Source organism: Cervus canadensis, chromosome 8 (assembly GCF_019320065.1).
Source record: "Cervus canadensis isolate Bull #8, Minnesota chromosome 8, ASM1932006v1, whole genome shotgun sequence".
Lineage (NCBI taxonomy): Eukaryota > Metazoa > Chordata > Mammalia > Artiodactyla > Cervidae > Cervus > Cervus canadensis.
In genome coordinates this window covers 68525026-68546529 of record NC_057393.1, presented here as the reverse complement: position 1 = coordinate 68546529, position 21504 = coordinate 68525026, and the positions used below count along the sequence as shown (strand labels likewise).

The 21504-nt window shown below is 35.8% G+C and overlaps 1 protein-coding gene and 1 non-coding gene across 3 annotated transcripts in view; one reads left to right on the top strand and one right to left on the bottom strand.

The window, feature by feature from the left end:
- TET1 (tet methylcytosine dioxygenase 1) overlaps nucleotides 1-21504 on the top strand; it is a 133682-nt gene that overhangs the window by 90931 nt on the left and 21247 nt on the right. For both annotated transcript variants that reach the window (XM_043476768.1, XM_043476767.1), the window contains exons 5-7: nucleotides 376-466; nucleotides 1011-1104; nucleotides 20198-20409. In XM_043476768.1, the coding sequence (XP_043332703.1) occupies nucleotides 376-466; nucleotides 1011-1104; nucleotides 20198-20409 (397 nt within the window). The remainder of the gene's footprint in view (nucleotides 1-375; nucleotides 467-1010; nucleotides 1105-20197; nucleotides 20410-21504) is intronic.
- LOC122446852 lies at nucleotides 3075-3181 on the bottom strand. Its single transcript, XR_006271012.1, has one exon. It is a non-coding gene; the product is annotated as a U6 spliceosomal RNA (small nuclear RNA).

The window sequence follows — 21504 nt, the reverse complement described above, 5'->3', positions numbered from 1 at the left end:
TTTTTTTTTTTTTTTTTTTTTTGGGTTTTGTCATACATTGATATGAATCAGCCATAGATTTACACATATCATACCTCAATTTTTATAGATCTTTTTTAAAAGGAGAAGATCTGAGAATAAATGGTTAACCATAACTTAAAATATGTTTTTCCTCCTCTGATTCTTAGAGAAAGAATGGAATAATTAGGAGCAGAAAAAAGGGATAAAGTTACACTCCAGGGCCCATTGTCCTAGTTTTTAATTACTAAAGCTTACCAAAATCTTGTCAAGATTCATTGTTCTAAATAAAAAAAATAAAAAAAGTAAAAATAGCTCTTCCGCGCCCCTATGCAATTCTGTAAAGCTTTGGGTCTAATAATCTTGTTCCTTCCACAGATCGAGTTATACAAAAAGACAAAGGCCCATATTATACACACCTTGGGGCAGGACCAAGTGTTGCTGCTGTCAGGGAAATCATGGAGAATAGGTGAGGAAATATGCTTCCCTGTTAAAATCATTCATTACTGGGGACCTAACTCAATGCAGAGATATGATCTCTGGGAACAAACAGGAGGTGAATGGAAAACCTTCAGGAATATGAGTTGGATGTTTCTTAGGGCCCAGGGAAAGCCCAGTGTCCTGGTGTCCCTGCTGAGTCATTCATCACACGAGCCACTGGAAACTCAATAAAGACCCTCACGAAGCAAGGCTGTCTTTGTTAAATGCAGACATACTTATTTTTATATTATTGTATAATCATAGAAATAGTTAAAATTATCTTTGTCAACACTACATTCACATTGGTTTTGCTTGACTTGGAGCCAGGCCGTTTTTTTGAAAAGAGTGATCCTTAAGGACAAGTAAATAGAACTGGACAACAAAAATATCTGCCACACACAAGTAAATTTTTAACAAAGTTATTATTATGAGGAGTGTTTGATTTTTGTGCTTCTGTAAATCTTTATCTTATGCCCATAAAGATGTTAAAAGTTTATTTCAATGATTTTCCCTTCACTGTGTTTCATACTTAGGTATGGTCAAAAAGGAAATGCAATAAGGATAGAAATAGTAGTGTACACAGGGAAAGAAGGAAAAAGCTCTAATGGGTGTCCAGTTGCTAAGTGGGTAAGTATTTTGTACTTATACACTTTCCGAAATGGATTTATTCTACATACAAACTAAGTCAGTTAATTTTTTCCATGAAAACATGGACTAGGAAAATACCACCTCCCTTATTCCCAGGGAAATAAGGAAGCTGTCTTAGCCTGGGCTTTTTATGTTAATGAATAAAAGGGTATGGCATTCCTAGTCTGTATGTAGTGATCTAGAGTCATCATTCTTACCAGTTTTTTTTTTTTGTTGTTACTTTTTAGAGAATGTAGAGTGTGCTTATAATTAGACAGCACAAATAAATAGTAAATAAATATATATGTGTGTGTTTTACTTGCTCAGTTATCTGACTCATTGCAACCCCATGGACTGTAGCCTGCCAGACTTCTCTGTCCATGGAAATCTCCAGGCATGAATTCTGGAATGGGTTGCCATTCCCTTTTCCAGGGGATCTTCCCAACCCAGGGACTGAACCCAGGTCTCCTGCATTGCAGGTGGATTCTTTACTATCTGAGCCATCAGGGAAGCCCAAGAACACTGGAGTGGGTAGCCTATCCCTTCTCCAGGGGATCTTCCCAACCCAGGAATCGAACCAGGGTCTCCTGCATTGCAGAAGATTCTTTACCAGCTGAGCTACTGGGAAAGCCCGTTTGTTTCATGGGGCCACCATAATGAAGGTCATGCAATATTGAAGGCAAAATCAAAAATTTTACAACATATTCCCCAAATTCTTTGCATAACTACTCTTGAGTTTTCTAAAATTGTGGTGCTATCAGAGGTAAGAACTGGATTTAGCTTCTTTTGGTTTAGTTTCTCAGCAGAGAAACAGTGTCATTATTTTCAGGAGGATATTCACATTCACAAGTATGCTGACCAGTTTCTTTGGAAATTTGCACTAAAGGATCATTTGAGATCCTGTCCTATCATTTGTTTATAATGATGACTATCATGATGATAATAAATAATAACAGTAACCACTACCTTTCATTAAATATCAGGCACCATGTTAAGTACTTGACATACATTGCCTCATTAATCCCCACAGAGGGACTCTTAAGATTTTGCAAAAGGAAAAGTCATTATTTTTATGCGCATTTCAGAAGAACAAAAAACATTAAAAAAAAAGAGAGAGTTTGAAGCTGGCTATTCCTGAAGCAAGATGATTGGCGCACCTTCATCTATTCTAGCAAACTGTATGTCTTTGTTTGTTTTGGTTTTGGTTTTGATCTGGCATGTGGGATCTTAGTTCCCTGACCAAGGATTGAACCTATGCTCCCTACAGTGGGAACACAGGGAATCCTACCCACTGCACTGCCAGGGAAATCCCTATCTTGGTTATTTTTCAACCAACCTCTGGAAGGTGACAGCAGTGATGGGCATGAACACTAAATGTGTTAGAACGCTTTCAGTTTCTTCCGTCTATCTGGAGTGCATAGTCTTGTCAAAATATCAAGTAATTCTCTCTATATATAACACTAACCCAGACAGTGATGTAAATCTTTGTAGCACCCCTGAAGTCTCCCTTTGCCTGCTCCCCATTGGTAACTCCATGTATAATAACTGCTATTTTAACCTCCATGTCTATAAAGATCTTTTAGATAATTTCTATATAATTAGAACCACAGAGAATTTACTCTTTTGTATCTGTCTCCTTGCCCTCAGCATCTATAGAACATGGGTTCAATAGTTGGAGATACAGAAATCATGTGAAACTATGAATTGACTTCATAATAGAAGATATGTGTTAGGATGGGGAGAAGACGGGAGCCTGCATCTCTGGTACCAGTAGAACTGCTATACGATCTAGTTTCTTTATCAGGGATTGAACCTGGGCCCCCTGTTTAGGGTGCTTGAAATCAACCTTTGAGCCACCAGGGAAATCCCATTCTCAGGCTTCTTAAACCTGGATTTCTCTAATATAAGAGAATTTTTTTTTTCACTTCTTTAAAACCTATTAGGAAGTTTTCTGTTTTTTTTTTTTTTTTTTAAATATGGAACGCTTCACGAATTTGCGTGTCATCCTTGCGCAGGGGCCATGCTAATCTTCTCTGTATCGTTCCAATTTTAGTATATGTGCTGCCGAAGCGAGCACGGAAGTTTTCTGTTTTATGCAATAAAAGTGAGTCCCAAATAAGATACCTGCCTTTAATTTGTTCAGTGTGGGTGAATTTGGAAGATAAATAGAAATTTAGGGTGAGAAAGGTAAGTGAAGGAACTTGTGTTTATTGAGAACTTTTCATTGGCAGGCTCTGGGCTAGATACTGGGGATACGAGTGTGAATTAAAGTTTATCAGTCATTTCATTGTGTAAATGGGAAGAAACTGGCCCTGAGTCATATCAGCTATCACAAACACATTTTGGAGTAAAGTTCGCTTAGTAAAGTTCTGTAGTAGTGTGAATGTTTCCTAGAGTCATCTTGCTTCTCAAGAACTAAAATTTCCTGAAATGCTCCCTAGAAGTGTATGCTTCCCTAGAAGTGTAGAATTTTCCCTAAAGTTTCCTTAATTTTAGTGTTTGAGGTGACACTTGGAGCAGGGTGGTGTCCGTGCTTGTGAAGTACTGTTTCCCAAGGATCAACTTCTTGTCCTGCTGTGTATACTCCTGTCAAGTCAGCTGTGAACATTACCTGGTTTCTGTATTTCCACAACATAAACCCAAACAAGTCAATCACCACATGTAAGAGTTCTGGTGAAGATAAACCGAAACACTGTTTAGTGATCTTTATTTTATATTTTATTCACTCTTGAAGAAGTTGTTTCAAAACATTTTAAAGTAAGAAATAATACACATTGTCCATTTTTTTCTATTGGGTTATTTGGCTTCTATTGATTTTTATAGAAGGTCCTTTAGAAAAATAACCATTAGTGATAAGTTGCAAATATGTTTTCTGTTTGCTTTTTTTGTTGTTTTTTAATTTTGGAGATCTTAGTTCTCCGACGAGCGATGAAACTCACACCCCTTTCAGTGGAAGCACAGTCTTAACCACTGAACAGCCAAGGAAGTCCCTCTTTGTCATATGTTTTTAACATTTGATTTTTTAAATGAGATGAAAATTTAAGTTAAATTTTTAATGAAAAACTTTGTTTTTATGGCTTTAGTGTATCTTAATTAGAAAAATCTTGACAACTTCTAGCTTATAAATATTTTTTAAATTTTCTTTTTATAATATTTGAATGGTTTCATTTTTCTTTTTTTATTTCATTTTCATACACTTACCTATTTTATTCCTCTTGTATATAAAATGTTAGTCACAGCTTATATTTTTTCAACTGACTACCCAGTTAAACAACACTACTTACCTAAATAATTATTCATCTTCTTCCTGTTGATATATTTGTTCATATTTAAGATTTTGTATTCTACCACATTGTTATGTTTCTCCTGTGTCATAATCAACTTACTCTGATTATTTGGGTTTAGAAATGTATTTCATATCTGATAGAGCTAATCCTTCAGCAATTTCCTGACTCTTCTTGCCTTGTTTATTTTTCTGTATGAATTTATAATCACCAGTGTCTTTGTAAGAATACATTTCTTTTGATATTTTGATTGAAATAATTGGAGAGAGAATTTGGAGAATTTACATTTTTGATGTTTAGTTTTCTTATCCTACATGCTATCCTTTTCTGTTTGTTGATACCTTTCTTTGTCCTTCTGTATTGTTTTTTTTCCATAGTTTACATGCTTCCCCTTTTTCAATTTATTTCTCTTGTGTATCTCAGGTGTACAATCATATATCATGACAAATTTATATTCCCCTTTAAAATTTAAACTAGTAAATTCTTTTTTTCATTTAATACAGTTATTCTAATAAAGTAATTCCAAATTTATAAATTTCTTTAAACATGGTCTACTTATCTTTTTCCTCTCTTTGTAAAGACCTTCCAGAGTTTTCTCTTTAAGGGCCATCAGGGAAGGCCTCTTTGGGAGAGAACTTTTAAGCTGAGAACTGAGTGACAAGAAGGTGCCTTGGATGCAAAGAATACCCCTAACAGCACAAAGAAGAACATTCCTAGGCAGAGAAAAAGCAAGTACAAAGGTCGAGGAAGAGAGTACATTCTTGAATAATCAGAAATCTAGTGAAGTAAAGGAGGTAGAGAATGGAAACAAGTGAATGTAAAATGTTGGCAGAAGCAAGAACCTAAGTGGTTTTATTAGGCCATCATGAGTCCATGAATATGAAATCGTTGAAGTATTTTAACTTGGGATATGTTAAAATCCCTATGACTTCCCCTGTGTTTCAGTGGTAAAGAATCTACCTGCAATGCAGGAGTTGCAGGAGATCTGGGTTTGATCTGTGAGTCGGGAAGATCCCCTGGTGGAGAGCATGGTAACCCAATCCAGTATTCTTTTTTTTTTTTAACTCTTTATGTATTTATTTGGCCGTACCAAGTCTTAGTTCTCTAATCAGATATCAATCCCGGGACCCCTGATTTGGGAGCACAAGAGTCTTAGCCACTGGTCCACCAGGGAAATTCCCACTTCAGTATTCTTGCCTGCAGAATCGCATGGCCAGAGGAGCCTGGTGGGCTACAGTCCATGGGGTCTCAAAGAGTGGGACACAACTGAATGGACTGAGCATGCACACACACACACACACACACACACACACACACACACACACACACGTTATCTACCTGGTTTATGTTTTACAAAGAGCCATCTGAGGAGAAGGAAATGGCAACCCACTCCAGTATTCTTGCCTGGAGAATCCCATGGACAGAGGAGCCTAGTAGGCTATAGTCCACAAGGTCGCAAAGAGCCAGACACGACTTCACTTTCACTTTTAAGCTTATTGAATTATTATTCTTGATGAGCTCTATTGTTGGTGCTTTATAGATTACTCAGATTTAGTAGCTTTGAACAACAAACATTTATCATCTCATCAATTTTGTGAGTCAGAAATCTGTCTGTGGGTAACTTAGGAGGGTGCTTCCAGAAGAGGTCTTTTCAGAACTTCCTTTTCAGAACTTGACTGGAGAGGGAGTTGCTGGAGAGTCTACTTCCCATGTCATTTGCAGGAGGCTTTAGTTACTTTTTCTATTTGGATATGTCGGGTCTTAGCTGTGGCACTTGGGATACTCGTTCATGTGGAATATTGCGTTGCAGCACTCGGACTCTCTAGCTGTGGCATGAGGGCCTAGCTGTCCCACAGCGTGTGGGATCTTAGTTCCCTGACCTCTGATAGAACCCAGGACTCCTGTACTGCAAGGCAGATTCTTTTTTTTTTCCCCACACTTTGAACTTTTTATTTTGTATTGGCATATAGCTGGTTAACCATGTTGTGCTAGTCTGAGGTGAAAGCCAAGGGACTCAACCAACCTATGTGTGTATTCATTCTCCCCCAAACCCCTCTTCCTTCCAGGCTGGCGCATGACATTGAGCTGAGTTCCATGTGTTATGCAATAGGTGGCTAGAGGATTCTTAACCACTGGATAGCCAGGGAAGTCCCAAGACTTACTTTCTTATCATAGGACTTCTTAAGTGTTTTCTCAGTCATAGCAGCTTATTTTTCCCCAGGGTGAATCAATCAAAATATAACAAGGAAGCCACAATGTCATTTATGATATTAACCTCGGAAGTTGCTACATAGCTGACCCTTATTTAGTATAGGAGGCTACTATGCAGGGACAAAAATATTAGGTGGTGGTGATGATTGGGGTCATCTTAGAGACAAGCTATTCATAAAATTCAGTATTTCTTCTTAACTAAAAATATCATTATGCCAAGTGAAAGTGTTAGTCACGCACTTGTGTCTGACTCTTTGCAACCCCATGGACCGCCAGGGTCCTCTGTTCATGGAATTCTCCAGGTAAGAATAGTGGAGTGGGTAACCATTCCCTTCTCCAGGGTATCTTCCCAACCCAGGAATAGAACCCAAGTCTCCCTCATTGCAGGCAGATTCTTCAGCTTCGGAGCTATCAGTATGTTAAAGATACTACATTGACATTGTAACATGTAACTATCTTCCTTAGCTCCAGCTTCTCTAAAGGCCAAAAAAAACATTGATTTGTAGATCTTAATTCACAAAATAATGCTGGTAAACATCAACATTGTTCATTATGGAATATGTCAAGAAAAAAGGTCATACACTTAGAGTTTACCTATAATTATAAATTGAATATTCATCAAGCTACTACCTGGAGAAGGAAATTGCAACCCATTTTCCAGTATTTTGTCTGAAAAATCCCATGGTAGGGGAGCCTGGTGAGTTCATAGGGTCGCAAAGAGGACACAACTGAGCAACCGGGCACACAGGCGACTACCTACGTGAAAAATACATCATTGCTCGGTTCTCAGAGACCCTAAGAACCACGTCCCCACCTTATGTATTTCCTTATGGTATGGTTACTGTTTTTTTGTGTTTTGCCCCTACATAATACCTTGCACATTTGTAGAAATAAGTGGTAGGTATTGGTTCCCAATATTTGACACTGATAATTTGCATAGGTTTGTTAATCTTTATCTGTTTGATATTTCCGACTCTTACTTACTTGCCTTTGAGTAACAAGGCATGAGGAGAAGGAAATGGTAACCCACTCCAACTCCAGTATTTTTGCCTGGGAAATCCCATGGCCAGAGGAACCTGATAGGCTACAGTCTATGGGATCTCAAGAGTCAGACAAGACGTAGCAACTAAACCACCACCACCAGCAAGGCATGAATGTATACTCATGGCAGCTGGCTTCCCCTTGACTAAATGATCCAAAAGAGCAAGGTGGCTGGGTTAAGTGGTAGGATTTTGGATGATTCTTCCTTTCTTTCATCCCTTCTGTAGCATAACAGTAATTACACTGATAGAATTTTTCGGTTGCATTGCAGAATTTGTATATATATATATATATATAGTATTGCTTTAAACTTACTTTTCATCTTGCATAGTTTACATTTGTCTGGTATTTGATATTAAAACATTAACCTAAATCAAGCATTTTGTGATTTGATGTATATTTTCTCAAGTGTGTGTGCAGACTTATGTGTGTAATAGTGGTTTAATTCTTTTTTAGATATTTATTTGTTAATTTTTTATTTGGCTTCACTGATCTTAGTTGCAGCATGTGGGATCTAGTTCCCTGACCAGGGATCCAACCCAGGCCCCCTGCAATGGGAGCATGGAGTTTTAGCCACTGAACCACCGGGAAGACCCTAGTGGTTGAATTCTATCCTACTTTTATCATGCTGCACTTGCTTTCTTTTCTTGAGGGGAGTTGTTAGGGTTAGGTCATTCACAGGAAGCCTAACAACATATTGTAACTGGGCAGCAGAACTTTCTAAGCTAGTCTCATTGTGTTCTGCCTTTGTTCTTAAAACAGTTTTAATCGTTTCTTCAAAATCTTTCTTCTTTACCAGGTGGTCTTTAACACTTCCCATAATTGTTAATTTTTGACAGACATTTCTAACTCTTCCTGTCTTTTGTGTTTTGGCAGGGAGTAGTTATATCTTGTTATTCAGTAGATTTTGATGGAAAGGGCCATATAGTTTCTTTAATACACTAAGCTCTGTTAACTCCCTTTACTATAGATGACTCCAAAGCTGAGAAATTCACACCAGGCCCAAGTTCATGGGTTACCCTACCTAGGATTGTTATTAGTCAGTAGAGCAGGTGTGACAATGTGTACAACTGAATGTTTTGTTGCCTACTTGAGTGTGACGTGACCAGAGTTTTTAGGGTGTCTTGTAAATGAAGCTGATGTATCTAAAGGTTTTAGAACCATCTTGCCTTGATTTATACACATATCTTCAAAGACTTGCCATTTTATGAATTCCTTTCTTCCAAGATTTTGACTCTTACCTGCCTTGAATGTCTTCAAGCTGCACTATAGTGCCCAGATTAGGCATTCTATGTGTATTACCATGTCAGAATAATAAACGGGCAGTAATGGGCTGGCTAATTGTCTGCAAAATCTTGCTAATGTGAAAAAAATATTTAATACTTCAGTGATTAAAATTGGGCAAAAACCACAGAGGTTGGTACTGACTAACCTTTTCACTGTTCTTTCTTTTTTTGTTATAAAACATTTTTCTTCATTACTGTTTACCAATGTACCATTAGAACTACTTTTATGTTTGCTTACTTGCTTATAGTAAGATCAAATTGCCAATGTCCGTTGGATCAAAGAAAAAGCAAGAGAGTTCCAGAAAAACATCTACTTCTGCTTTATTGACTACGCCAAAGCCTTTGACTATGTGTATCACAACATACTGTGGAAAATTCTTAAAGAGATGGGAATATCAGACCACCTTACCTGCCTGCTGAGAAATCTGTATGCAGGTCAAGAAACAACAGTTAGAATCAGACCTGAAACAACGGACTGGTTCAAAATTGGGTAAGGAGTTCATCAAGGCTGTTTATTGTCATCCTGCTTGTTTAATTTATATGCAGAGTACATCATTCAAAATGCCTGGCTAAATGAAGCACAAGCTAGAATCAAGATTGCTGGGAGACATATCAATAACCTCAGATATGCAGATGACACCTCCTTTATGGCAGAAAGCAAAGAAGTAAAGAGCCTCTTGATGAAAGTGAAAGAGGAGAGTGAAAAAGTTGGCTTAAAACTCAACATTCAGAAAATGAAAATCATGTCATCTGGTCCCATCACTTCATGGCAAATAGATGGGGAAACAATGGAAACAGTGACTGACTTTATTTTGTGGGGCTCCAAAATCACTGCAGATGGTGAATGTAGCCATGAAATTAAAAGATGGTTGCTCCTTGGAAGAAAAGCTATGACCAACCTAGACAGCATATTAAAAAGCAGAGACATTACTTTGGCAACAATGTCCATCTAGTCAAAGCTATGGTTTTTCTAATAGTCATGTATGGATGTGATAGTTGGACTGTAAAGCAAGCTGAGCACCGAAGAATTGATGCTTTTGAACTCTGGTGTTGGAGAAGACTCTAGAGAGTCCTTTGGACTGCAAGGAGACCAAACCAGTCAATCCTAAAGGAAATCAGTCCTGAATATTCATTGGAAGAACTGATGCTGAAGCTGAAACTGCAAAACTTTGGCCACCTGATGTGAAGAACTGACTCATTGGAAAAAGACCCTGATGCTGGGAAAGATTGAAGGCAGGAGGAGAAGGGGACGACAGAGGATGAGATGGTTGGATGGCATCACTGACTTGATGGACATGAGTTTGAGCAAGCTCTGGGATTTGGTGATGGACAGAGAAGGCTGTCGTGCTGCAGTCCATGGGGTCGCAAAGAGTGGGACACAACTGAGTGACTGAACTGAACTGACTTGCTTATAGTGTTCATTTTTTAAGGAAAGTTTTTATTGAACTATAAAATACACAAAGAAAACTACACAAATCATAAGTGTGCAGGCCATTGAAGTTTTACAAAGTCAAACCATCCAGATTAAGAAATAAAGCATCACACCAACCCCAGAACACCCATAATGTATCCAATCACCACCACCCCTCCAAAAATGGGGTTGAAGTTCATTAGCTATAATATATAGGACATACTTTAAATTTTTTTTTTTTTTTTAAATTTTTTTATTTTGTGTTAGGGCTTCCCTGGTAGCTCAGACTTTAAAGAATCTGCCTGTAGTGCAAGAGACCCGGTTTCAATCCCTGGGTCGGGAAGATTCCTGCGAGAAGGGAATGGCAACCCACTCCAGTATTCTTGTCTGGAGAATGCCATGGACAGAGGAGCCTGGTGGGCTGCAGTCCATGGGGTCAGGGTCGCAAAGAGTAGAACACAGCTGAGCAACTAAGCATAGCACATAGCCAATTTGCAATGTTGTGGTAGTTTTAGGTGAACAGCAAAGGGAAGGAAGCGGAGAAAGATTTAAATGATCTTAATCCATGGACATTTTGGGTATTGAGAGGTAGTGGTGGCCTCCATCATTTTGTATTGAAAATTTAATTTTCTCTCATGGTTACCGATAAACTAAAAAAATGATTGATTTCTCTTGGGTAATGTAAGCCACACTTGACATAAATGTTGCTCCTAGCTTTAACTATAGTTTATTCTTCTGCAGAGCGTGGATTTTTGTTGGAGCTAATGCAGGAACCTAGTTACCTTCGCATCTTTATTGCTAAGGTTAATATTACAAGGACTGTTTAATTCCTTTTTTTTTAAATTTTAAAATAAAAATAGGGGGACATGTATTCTTATCACTGATTCACATTATTGTGTGCTGGAAGCCAACACAATATTGTAAGGCAATTATCCTCCAATTAAAATTTTTAAAAAATTTAAAAAGAACAATAAAAGTAAAATTAAATTCAGTGTTAATTTGTATCCATGTAGAAAATTAAAACTCCATATTAAATTAAATTTCAAAATAATTTAAAATTTTAAAACACATCTTATTTTTCCCCTTCAGAGATAATGCTTTTTAGCAATTTTGAGTATACCCAAATGAAGAGTTAGCATGTTAAAAATTGGGTACCTGCTGAAGCATGTTAAGCAGAGAGTGAAGTCAATATATTAATAATTCTACAACTTCCTAAATTTCAAGAATGTTTGATTAAGTAAACATAAGGTTTTTTGTTTTTTTTAGCAGAAACTACTCTGAGATTTTGCTTCTCTGCATACTGAAATTGAATATATAGCTCAATTCTTCAGGAGTGGTTTGAATGCACTATTAGAAATTATTTTTTTAAAAAGGCATCAAAGAACTAGTTTAATGTAAGAAAAAATTGCTGGAAATGGATAAATTTTTCCAATTTTTTTTTTTGTGTGTGTAATAAAGTTTTATTAAAGTATAAAGGAGATAGAGAAAGCTTCTGACATAGACATCTGAAGAGGGTAGAAAGTACCCCCTTGCTAGTGTTAGCAATGGAGTTATATACTCTCCAATGAATCCAAAGAATGTCTGGAGGTTGTAAAGGCCTCACCAGACCTACTCCCATACTTTACATTTCAAGTGTTATATTTACATTAAAAATTTTTTTGATTGGGGGATAATTGTTATACAAGATTGTGTTGGTTTCCACCATCACCAAATTCTTAATTCATGGTAAAGAATAAATCTTTTTCTTATTTTTTAAAGATTTAAATAGAAAAAATATACTAATCTACTGGTGAAAATCTATTTTGTCATTGTTAACTAGTAATTAAAAATAACTACCTTGATTAAATTTGCATTTTAACTAGTAAAATTAGGTTTCTTCATATATTTATTAGCCACTTTTATTTCTTCTATTAATTCACTATGTTTTTTTCCATTCATTTTATTAGTTGGAGGCTAATTACTTTACAATATTGTAGTGGTTTTTGCCATACATTGACATGAATCAGCCATGGATCTCCATGTGTTCCCCATCCCGATCCCCCCTCCCATCTCCCTCCCCATCCCATCCCTCTGGGTCTTCCCAGTACAGCAGCCCCGAGCACTTGTCTCATGCATCCAACCTGGGCTGGTGATCTGTTTCACCCTTGATAATATACGTTTTGATGCTGTTCTCTTGAAACATCCCACCCTTGCCTTCTCCCACAGAGTCCAAAAGTCTGTTCTGTACATCTATGTCTCTTTTTCTGTTTTGCATATAGGGTTATCGTTACCATCTTTCTAAATTCCATATATATGCGTTAGTATACTGTATTGGTGTTTATCTTTCTGACTTACTTCACTCTGTATAATGGGCTCCAGTTTCATCCATCTCATTAGAACTGATTCAAATGATGAATTCACTATTCATAGCCTTTTTTTGTTGAGGTTATTTTTTGTATTTTTGTAAATAACACTTTATCATATATTTGCCGTTATCTCATACTAGATTTTCTTTTAGCTTTAGTGATCTGACTGTTATACTATGAAAGTGAAAGTGTTAGCTGCTCAGTTATGTCCTATTCTTTTGGACTGTAGCCTGCCAGGCTACTCTGTCCATGGAGTTCTCAGGCAAGAATGCTGGAGTGGTAGCCATTCCCTTCTTCAGGGGAATCTTCCCAACCCTGGGATCGAACCCAGATCTCCTTCATTTCAGGCAGATACTTTACCCTCTGAGCCACCAGGGAAGACCTATTTTTTAGGAGCTTGAAATGCTTAGCATGTCAAACTTACGTCACCTCATACGTGCCTTAGAGATTTTTCATCTTGCTGTGGAAACTTTTTCCACCCTAATACTATAAAAATAGTGTCTCCCGTATTCTTATAATTTTATGTATTGATTTAGTATTTGGTTAAAAAAGTTTCTTTCTTTTTTTTTTTTTTAATTTGGTTGTACCTCATTGCATGCAGAATCTTAGTTCCCAGACCAGGGATTGAATTTGTGTCCTCTGCAGTGGAAACCAGGAATTTGCCCCAATTTTCTGTTGTTGGTCATTGACCCATTAAGGAAGACCATTCCTAGGCTGGTACATTTTTTGCTATAGCTTTGCAGAAAAGTTTTAAATTTAAAAGGACATTTATCTTTCATGTGTAAAAAGTCTTTTTCATGACTTAATATTCATTTACTCTTTCATATGAACTTTTAGAAACTAAGTATATGTAGAATGGGGAATAAATTGGTGACTAAAATAAAATCTTTCAATGTCTGACCTTCCATCTAGGAACAACTTAATAAAGATTTACTTACATGTATTTCCCTTAAGATAATCCTCACAGCTATATTTAATTTAATGTTTAAGCTTTAAACCAAATTTCTATTTGATTATTACTGGTATATATTAAACCTTTGAGTCTTCAAAATTTATAAGTAGCCACCTGTGTTATTCTCTTTAAAAATCCAGTGAAGTTTTGCTTCTCTTGAGTTTCCTATGAGGACTTAAATCTATAAAAAATAATTGTCTCCCAATTATAATAATACTTGTTTTTAAAGTATGTTTTAAAAATCATCTTTAATTCTAGTTTTCAGAAACAATAGTTTGATTAGCCTTTGTTCAGATATCTGCAGGTACCTGTAAATGTAGTAATTCTGACCCAACAAACACAATGCTGTGTTTCCAAAAGAACAGTTATATAATTATATATAATTATACAGTCTATACTGTAAGGTAAATTAATGATTATAATGGAAGATAATTAAATGCCAACATACTATTTATCAACATTATGATTATTTTATTGTTTGTGCAAAGCAAGAGTGTGTATATCTAGAATTCTCTGGATTTTGGAGTTAGGCGAATAAAAAACTACTTAAGTAATTGCATTACCCATGTAAATGTACTATGGCTAGAAGTCAAGCTTGACTGCTATATAGAAACTGTATTCCGTTTTTGAGATTCTTCTTTCCATGTATTTTTTTCTTCTATGTCTTAAGAATATAAAAAAATCGTTACCTACAGCTGCTTCCTCATAAATTACAACAGTAACTTTGTTTCTCAGAACAGTCTTCTCTTCCAGAGTGGCCTTAAACCCACTAGATGGTCAGAGATTATTTAGAATATCTGAGATGATCATTCTTGATCATGGTCTATCATGCCTTAAGAACTCCCAGTTTAGAATTTAAATAGATTATCCCATCCAGACCAAGTTAACAGAAATAATTTAGAATGTACATTTCAGAGCTGTACATACATAGGCTGTTGAAGCAGAAAAATTGATCATCTAGAATAAGGGGACTCCATCATAGAAATGCTAGGAAATTTTTTCATAATGACCATCAGACTGATCTTTTATTGCCATTTCTGGAGATATTCAGTACTATCCCAGTGATTACCACCAATACTTTAACTGCCAAAGAAAGTCTAGATCCTCAAAACCTTTGTGAGAAACTATTGGTTCTACTTCCTCTTCTGGGAAGTTTCACCTGGTTTCTAGGGGAAAAACAGGTTTCCCCCATCAATCTTCACCAAATCAAGTCAGACTATCTATAATATACCCTCTTAGGTGATTTTGTTCATGACTACACATTGCATCATCTATGTGCTAGTTAATCCCTATCACTCGCCTGCTTGAGAATGGCTTTTAGAGGGAGCAGGGAGGGAGGAAACCAAGAGCAGCTTTTGGTGAGTACAAGAAGGACTTTATTGAGCTGTTGACCTTTGAGCTACATCTTAAAAACTGAACAAGAAGTTCTCTCAGAAATTGAACCAATTATGCATATTAACTTGATGAAGGGAGTTTTATAATCACAGGGTCCATTTGATATGGCTACAAGTGGCAGAATTCTTCCTTAAATAACACCTTTACTTTGTAGACTGGTTTTCCAAAAATCTTAGAATTGCCATTGTATTGGCTTGGCCAAAAAGTTCTTTCAGGTTTGTCCTTGTGATCTTACAAATAAACCTGAATGATTTTTTTTTTTTTTTTTCTTTTTGCCAATCCAATACTAGCTTATTTCTGGTGGCAAACTATTTTTTCAGTTTTTTACGAAGGGTAATATCCACGAGGGCTTTCCAGGTAGCGCAGTGGTAAAGAATCCACCTGCCAATACAGGAGACTCAAGAGATGCTGGTTCGATCCCTGGGTCAGGAAGATCCCCTGGAGTAGGAGATGGCTGCCACTGCAGTATATTTTTAGCACAATGGGGTATATTTTTAGCACAAGTATTAAAAGAATGTATGATGTTTCATAAGATATAACAACTGCATGTCATGTAATATAAGAATATTAAAAAGTGACAGGACAGTAGTCATGAACATTACTCAAATTTTGGACACATCATTTACCATCTAAAGTGATTCTGGGGACTCCCCTGGAGGTTCAGTCATTAATACTCCATGCTTCCAATGCAGGTGGCACAGGATTCCATCCCTAGACGGGGAACTAAGATCCCACATGGTGCTTGGCCATGGTATATAAATAAAATAAAAAGTAAAGTGAATCTGTTGTGAGACCCTGGCTTCAACCACTTACCAATTAATATTTTGTTCCAGGTACCAAAAAATGTGATTTTTGCCAAATGTTTTAAAATTTGGACTGTTTGTATCACTTAAAATCTGTTTCTGAAATAAGAGTTTCTGTCTTATTAATAGCATAACTTGTTTTTGAAATTTTTATAAAATCCAACCACATTGGGTTTTTGTGGTTTTTAACCATTCCTTCAACAAATATTTAATGAGAGTCTTCCATGAGCTGAGTTCTGTTCTCAGGAGCCAAGTATGCATTAAAAAAGCAAAGAAACTTAGTGGCTAATATTTATTAGATCCTAGATCTGTGCTACTATAGAAAAGTTAAGCAACTTGCTACAGTGTCATGAGCCAGTAAGTGACTAAGCAGTTTCTGGTTTTTGTTTTAAATTTAGATTAAGAAAAATAATAAATTTAGATTAAGGTACACTATTTTAGTATAACATACATGCAGAAGACTTCACAAATTCTTCAATCACAGGTTTTCTAAAGTGCACACACTTGTGTAACCAGCAGTCACTATTACTTGCCCCTCTGAATCACTCTCCTGCCCTCTACCGTTATTGATTAATCCTGTCTAATTTGAACCTTATGTAAATGCAGTCTTGCAGTATGTAGTCTTGTATGTATGTATGCATACATCGACTATCTCAGCATTATAATTGTGAGACTAAGCAATGTTTTTTGTAAATGTAGATCATTCTCATCTCATTGAGCTGTTCTCTGGTGATTAATGTTTGGGTTGTTATCAGTTTCAGGTAGTGATGAATAGTGGTGCTGTCTTTGGGAAATACAAAAATATATTTCTGTTTGTTTTATACCTAGAAGTGGAATTGCTAGCAGATGGTGGGGGGGGGAGGGTGCATATGTGCACCTTGGGTCAATACAGTTTTCCAAAATGGTTGTCTGTTTTTGCATTCTCATGAATAATGTGCAAGTTGCTCTACATCTTTCTCAACATGACATTTTCTTTTTCATTTCTTTCCTTCCTTTAAAAAAAGAAATTGTGGTAAAATAGCAATAATAAAAAATTTACTATCTTACCCATTTTTGAGTATACAGTTCAGTAGTATTATATATTCACATTGTTTTAAACAGATTTCCCAAATATTTTCTTGCGAATAAGAAATTCTTTCCCAATTAAACAATTCTCTATTTTTCTATCACCCTTGCCCCTAACACCATTCTAGTTTATGTTTCTATGAATTTGACTACTTTAGATAACTCATAAAATGTTTGTTTTTTCATGACTGTTTTATTTCATTTTGAATTATGTCCTCAAAGTTCATTCATTTGCAGTGTGTGACAGGATTTCCTTCCTTTTTGTGTCTATTTCTTTGTGTGCATATACAATATTTTGTTTATCCTTTCATCTATTGATGACCATTTTGGTCAATTTTACCTCAGGGCTCTTGTGAGTAGTGATGAAATGGACATGGGAATGCAAACATCTGTTTCAGACTTTATTTTCATTTCTTTCTGGTATATATTCAGAAGTGGGATTGTCCCCTAAAAAAAAAAAAAAAACAGAAGTGGGATTGCTGGGTCATATGATTGCTGGTTCTATTTTTAATTTTTTGAGGAACTTCATACTGTTTTGCATGGCAGTTAAACCATTTTAAAACCCCATTTAAATCCATGGCTGATTCATGTCAATGTATGGCAAAAACCACTACAATATTGTAAAGTAATTAGCCTCCAACTAATAAAAATAAATAGAAAAAAAAATAAAACCCCATTTACATATGTAGTGCTTTTGAATTTTTTTATTTTGCTAGATGACTAATAATGTTGAGCATATTTTCATATGCTCATCATCTGTTTGGATGTTGTCTTGTGTTTGTTTAACTTTCTTGGTCAATTTTCTGCTTTGCTTTTATTACTCATTTGAGGGAGTTCTTTATATATTTTGTGTAAGAATAGTTTGTTGTTTATATATATGGCAGATATGTCTCACAATGTATTGATTGCTTTTATGCTTTCTTAATCTTTTATTAGTTAATATTTATGATAAACAGGAGTTCTTAATATATTCCAATTTCGTGACATTTTCCTTTAGAATTATTAAATTTGGTGATGTTTTAAAATATTATATCCACTTCAAGGTCATGAAGGTATTTTCTTCTAAAAATTAACGTTTTGTCTTTTATAGTTAGATCTATAGTATAATTTGTTACTAGTGTGAATTAGGCATCAAGATCCATTTTTTCCCCCCATATGGATGTCTGTCCAGTACAATTTATGGAAAAGATTACTTTTTGCATTGGACTGCCGTGTCATTTGTCATAGTCAAGTGACCACATATATATGGCTGTTTTATATATATATATATATATATAAAACATATATATATGTTCTGTTTTATTCCATTGATTTCCTTATCTGTCACTGCACCAATACTAAACTGTCTTAATTATCGTATCTTTGCAATCAGTCTTGATACCTGATTAATCATTTTTTCTGTCTTTGTTCCTTTTTTTCTACTTCTTCGTCCTTTGCATTTCCATATAAACTTTGCAAAACCTTTGTCCATTTCCATGCCCAAACAAAACTAATTCTAGTAGGGCTTTGATTGGAATTGTATCAAATGTAGCAACAAACTTTGGGGAAATTAACATCATTATAATAATTACTATTCCATGAAAATAGTATGTCAATTTATTTAGGTCTTCTTTAATTTCTTTCAATAATATTTCTATAATTTTCAGACGTCTCATACAAGTTTAATATTTGTCTTACTCTGATTAGACTACTATGAGAAAATACCAGAATGGATGGCTTATAAACAGCAAATTCATTTCTCACAGTTCTTTGGTTTTTAAGTTGAGGATCAGGGTGCCAGCATGATTGGTGGGTCCTTTTTCTCCATGTCTTCACATGGTAGAAGGAGCTAAAGAGACAAAGGGGTCTCTTTTATAAGAACACTGTTGCCATTAGTGAGGGCTTCCTCCTCATGACCTAATCATCTCCATCTCCCAAAGTCTCTATTAATACCATTGTTTGGATTTAGGATTCATTATATGAATTTTGGATGAACATAAATATCCATAACACAGTGATACTTAAGCAGCTTACTGAAACTTTTAGAGACTCAGTATGCTTAATTTTCTTTCATTCACTGAAAGAGCTATGGAAGATCTAGAAAAGGCACAAATACAGTGAATAAATAGCATTTTAGCATTTTCTACACAAAGACTATCACTATAACTTTGTTGGTTTGACAGCATGAAGATTATCTGGTGTGATTTTGTTTGATACAATATCATTTTGCATTTGAGTTTATTTGGAAGCAAATGTATTTTTTGGCTGTAAAAGGACATAAAAACATAGAAAAAAATTTTAATGTAAATAATTGTGTTTAGGGGGAAGGTCCTAAAGCCAACTCTACTCAAGGGATGCCTTGGTAGCAATGATTGTTAACCATCTGGAGTGACAGAAGAAAGTGATATTGGGTAACTAACATCTTAAGAAGTTTCATCTCAAGTTTTTGTAATATTGTAGCAACAAAAATGGAATATTAATTATGCTATTGGGTGCTCCATTGTCCTCACAGGGTTGGGCAGTTTCATCATTTACTGATTACATACTGATTGATCTAATTAGTCTCTCTGTAATTTGCGATATGTGGAAGTTTTAAGCATAGTAATTAAATGTAATTAACAAAACTAAACAGTAGGACCACTGAACAGTATTTTAAATACTTAGGAATCTTTTTTTAGCAACCCATGTGTATGATGCAGTGTAAGATAAATGGTTAAATATTCAAAATTGCTTATAATTTGCATTCTCTGTCAGCTGGAATATCTTAATCTTAAGATGGGTATGATAACTATCTGTGGCAGCATGGAAAAAAATCGCAGGAATATTGCTTTATGTATGTATGAATTGTTTTTTATATGGCAAAACCATTTGCCCTAGGCAAATATCCATAGTTTTTCTCAGATGCTAAATATCAGTGCTCAGAGCTTATTTTTAATGTTGGGAGTACTAGGTTATTTCCATTTAGCTAGATTTGTCCTGTTGTGGCAATTATGGAAGAGCAGATGAGTTAATTAGGCTCTTTTCCATGGGATTCTCTGTTGTCTGTTTTGCAATACTGTGTCAACAGTGAAATAAAACACAAACTGTTTCCACAGATTTCTGTTCAGCCTGTTTGTTAGTCAAGTAACCTTGGATACCCTGTGATGAGTTGTGTGGAGGCAGCTAATCTAACAACTAAAGGCCTTATAGGCGTCAAATCTTTTAAGAAATAGTAAGTTAAAAAAGCTAGAATGTAGTGATGAAGAACTTTAAAAGCCATATCCACTGCATTTGACGTTAGGTTTCTTGTTTTCCATAAATGTATACATTCTGTTTTGACAGGTTTTAAGAAGAAGCAGCGACGAAGAGAAAGTTCTTTGTCTGGTTCGACAGCGTACAGGCCACCACTGCCCAACAGCTGTGATGGTGGTGCTCATCATGGTATGGGAGGGCATTCCTCTCCCCATGGCGGACAGACTGTACTCGCAGCTTACCGAGAGTCTCAAGTCATACAACGGTCATCCCACGGACCGAAGATGCACGCTCAATGAAAAGTAATCAAATCTGCTTCGTACTGTTTTAACATCAGTTTTATATCTTGTTAAATTGACTACCAAATAATAGACATATATATATAATAGGTGAGGACAGAATTTTAGGTATTATGCAACTGAAAAGAATGAACATTGCTTAAGAGAGAGACTTTATTTCATAGTGAGTTAAGGCCATTTTAGGATCTTTTCTTTAATTCTTTGCTTGTTTCCATTTTTGATACTTGATCTTTCTCAGCCCTGGAGTCTGAAAGAGAGAGATTTTTCTATAAAGAATCAACTCCTACAATAGAATTGTACCATATTCCATTTTCTCTAGCAATGTAAGAGAATATCCATTTTTCTATAGCTTTCATTGTAGTCAAACTTGAATTTTGCCCATTTAATAGGGGATAAATGTCTTCAATTTCTTTTTATTTGCATTTTTCATATTATGACTGAATATTTTTTCATATGGTTAAGAACATCTGCCATTTGTTTTTTAGTTTTTTAATTTCATTGAAGTATGATTGATTCACAATATGTGTTAATTTCAACTGTACAGCAAATTGACTTAGTTATACATGTTCAGTTCAGTTCAGTCGCTCAGTCATGTGCGACTCTTTGTAACACCATGGACTGCAGCACGCCAGGCCCACCTGTCTTTCACCAACTCCTGGAGTTGACTCAAAACTCATGTCCATTGAGTCAGTGATGCCATCCAACCATCTCATCCTCTGTCATCCCCTTCTCCACCCGCCTTTAATCTTTCCTAGCATCAGGGTCTTTGCAAATGAATCAGTTCTTTGCATCAGGTGGCCAAAGTATTGGAGTTTCAGCTTCAGAATCAGTCCTTCCAATGAATATTCAGGACAGATTTCCTTTAGGATTGACAGGTTGGATCTCTTTGCAGTCCCAGGGTGTTTTTTTAATGTCACTTATTATATCTCTTTTCCCTTACTGTGTCTGAATTTTTTGTGATATTTAAGACCATTTTTCTTTCACACGAGCTCTAGAATAATTTACCCATGTTTTCTTTTATTTCTTGTTGAAATCAGAAATTTTTCAAACAGAAATCATTTAAGATTTATGCTGGACAGAAGTGAGAAGAGACCCATT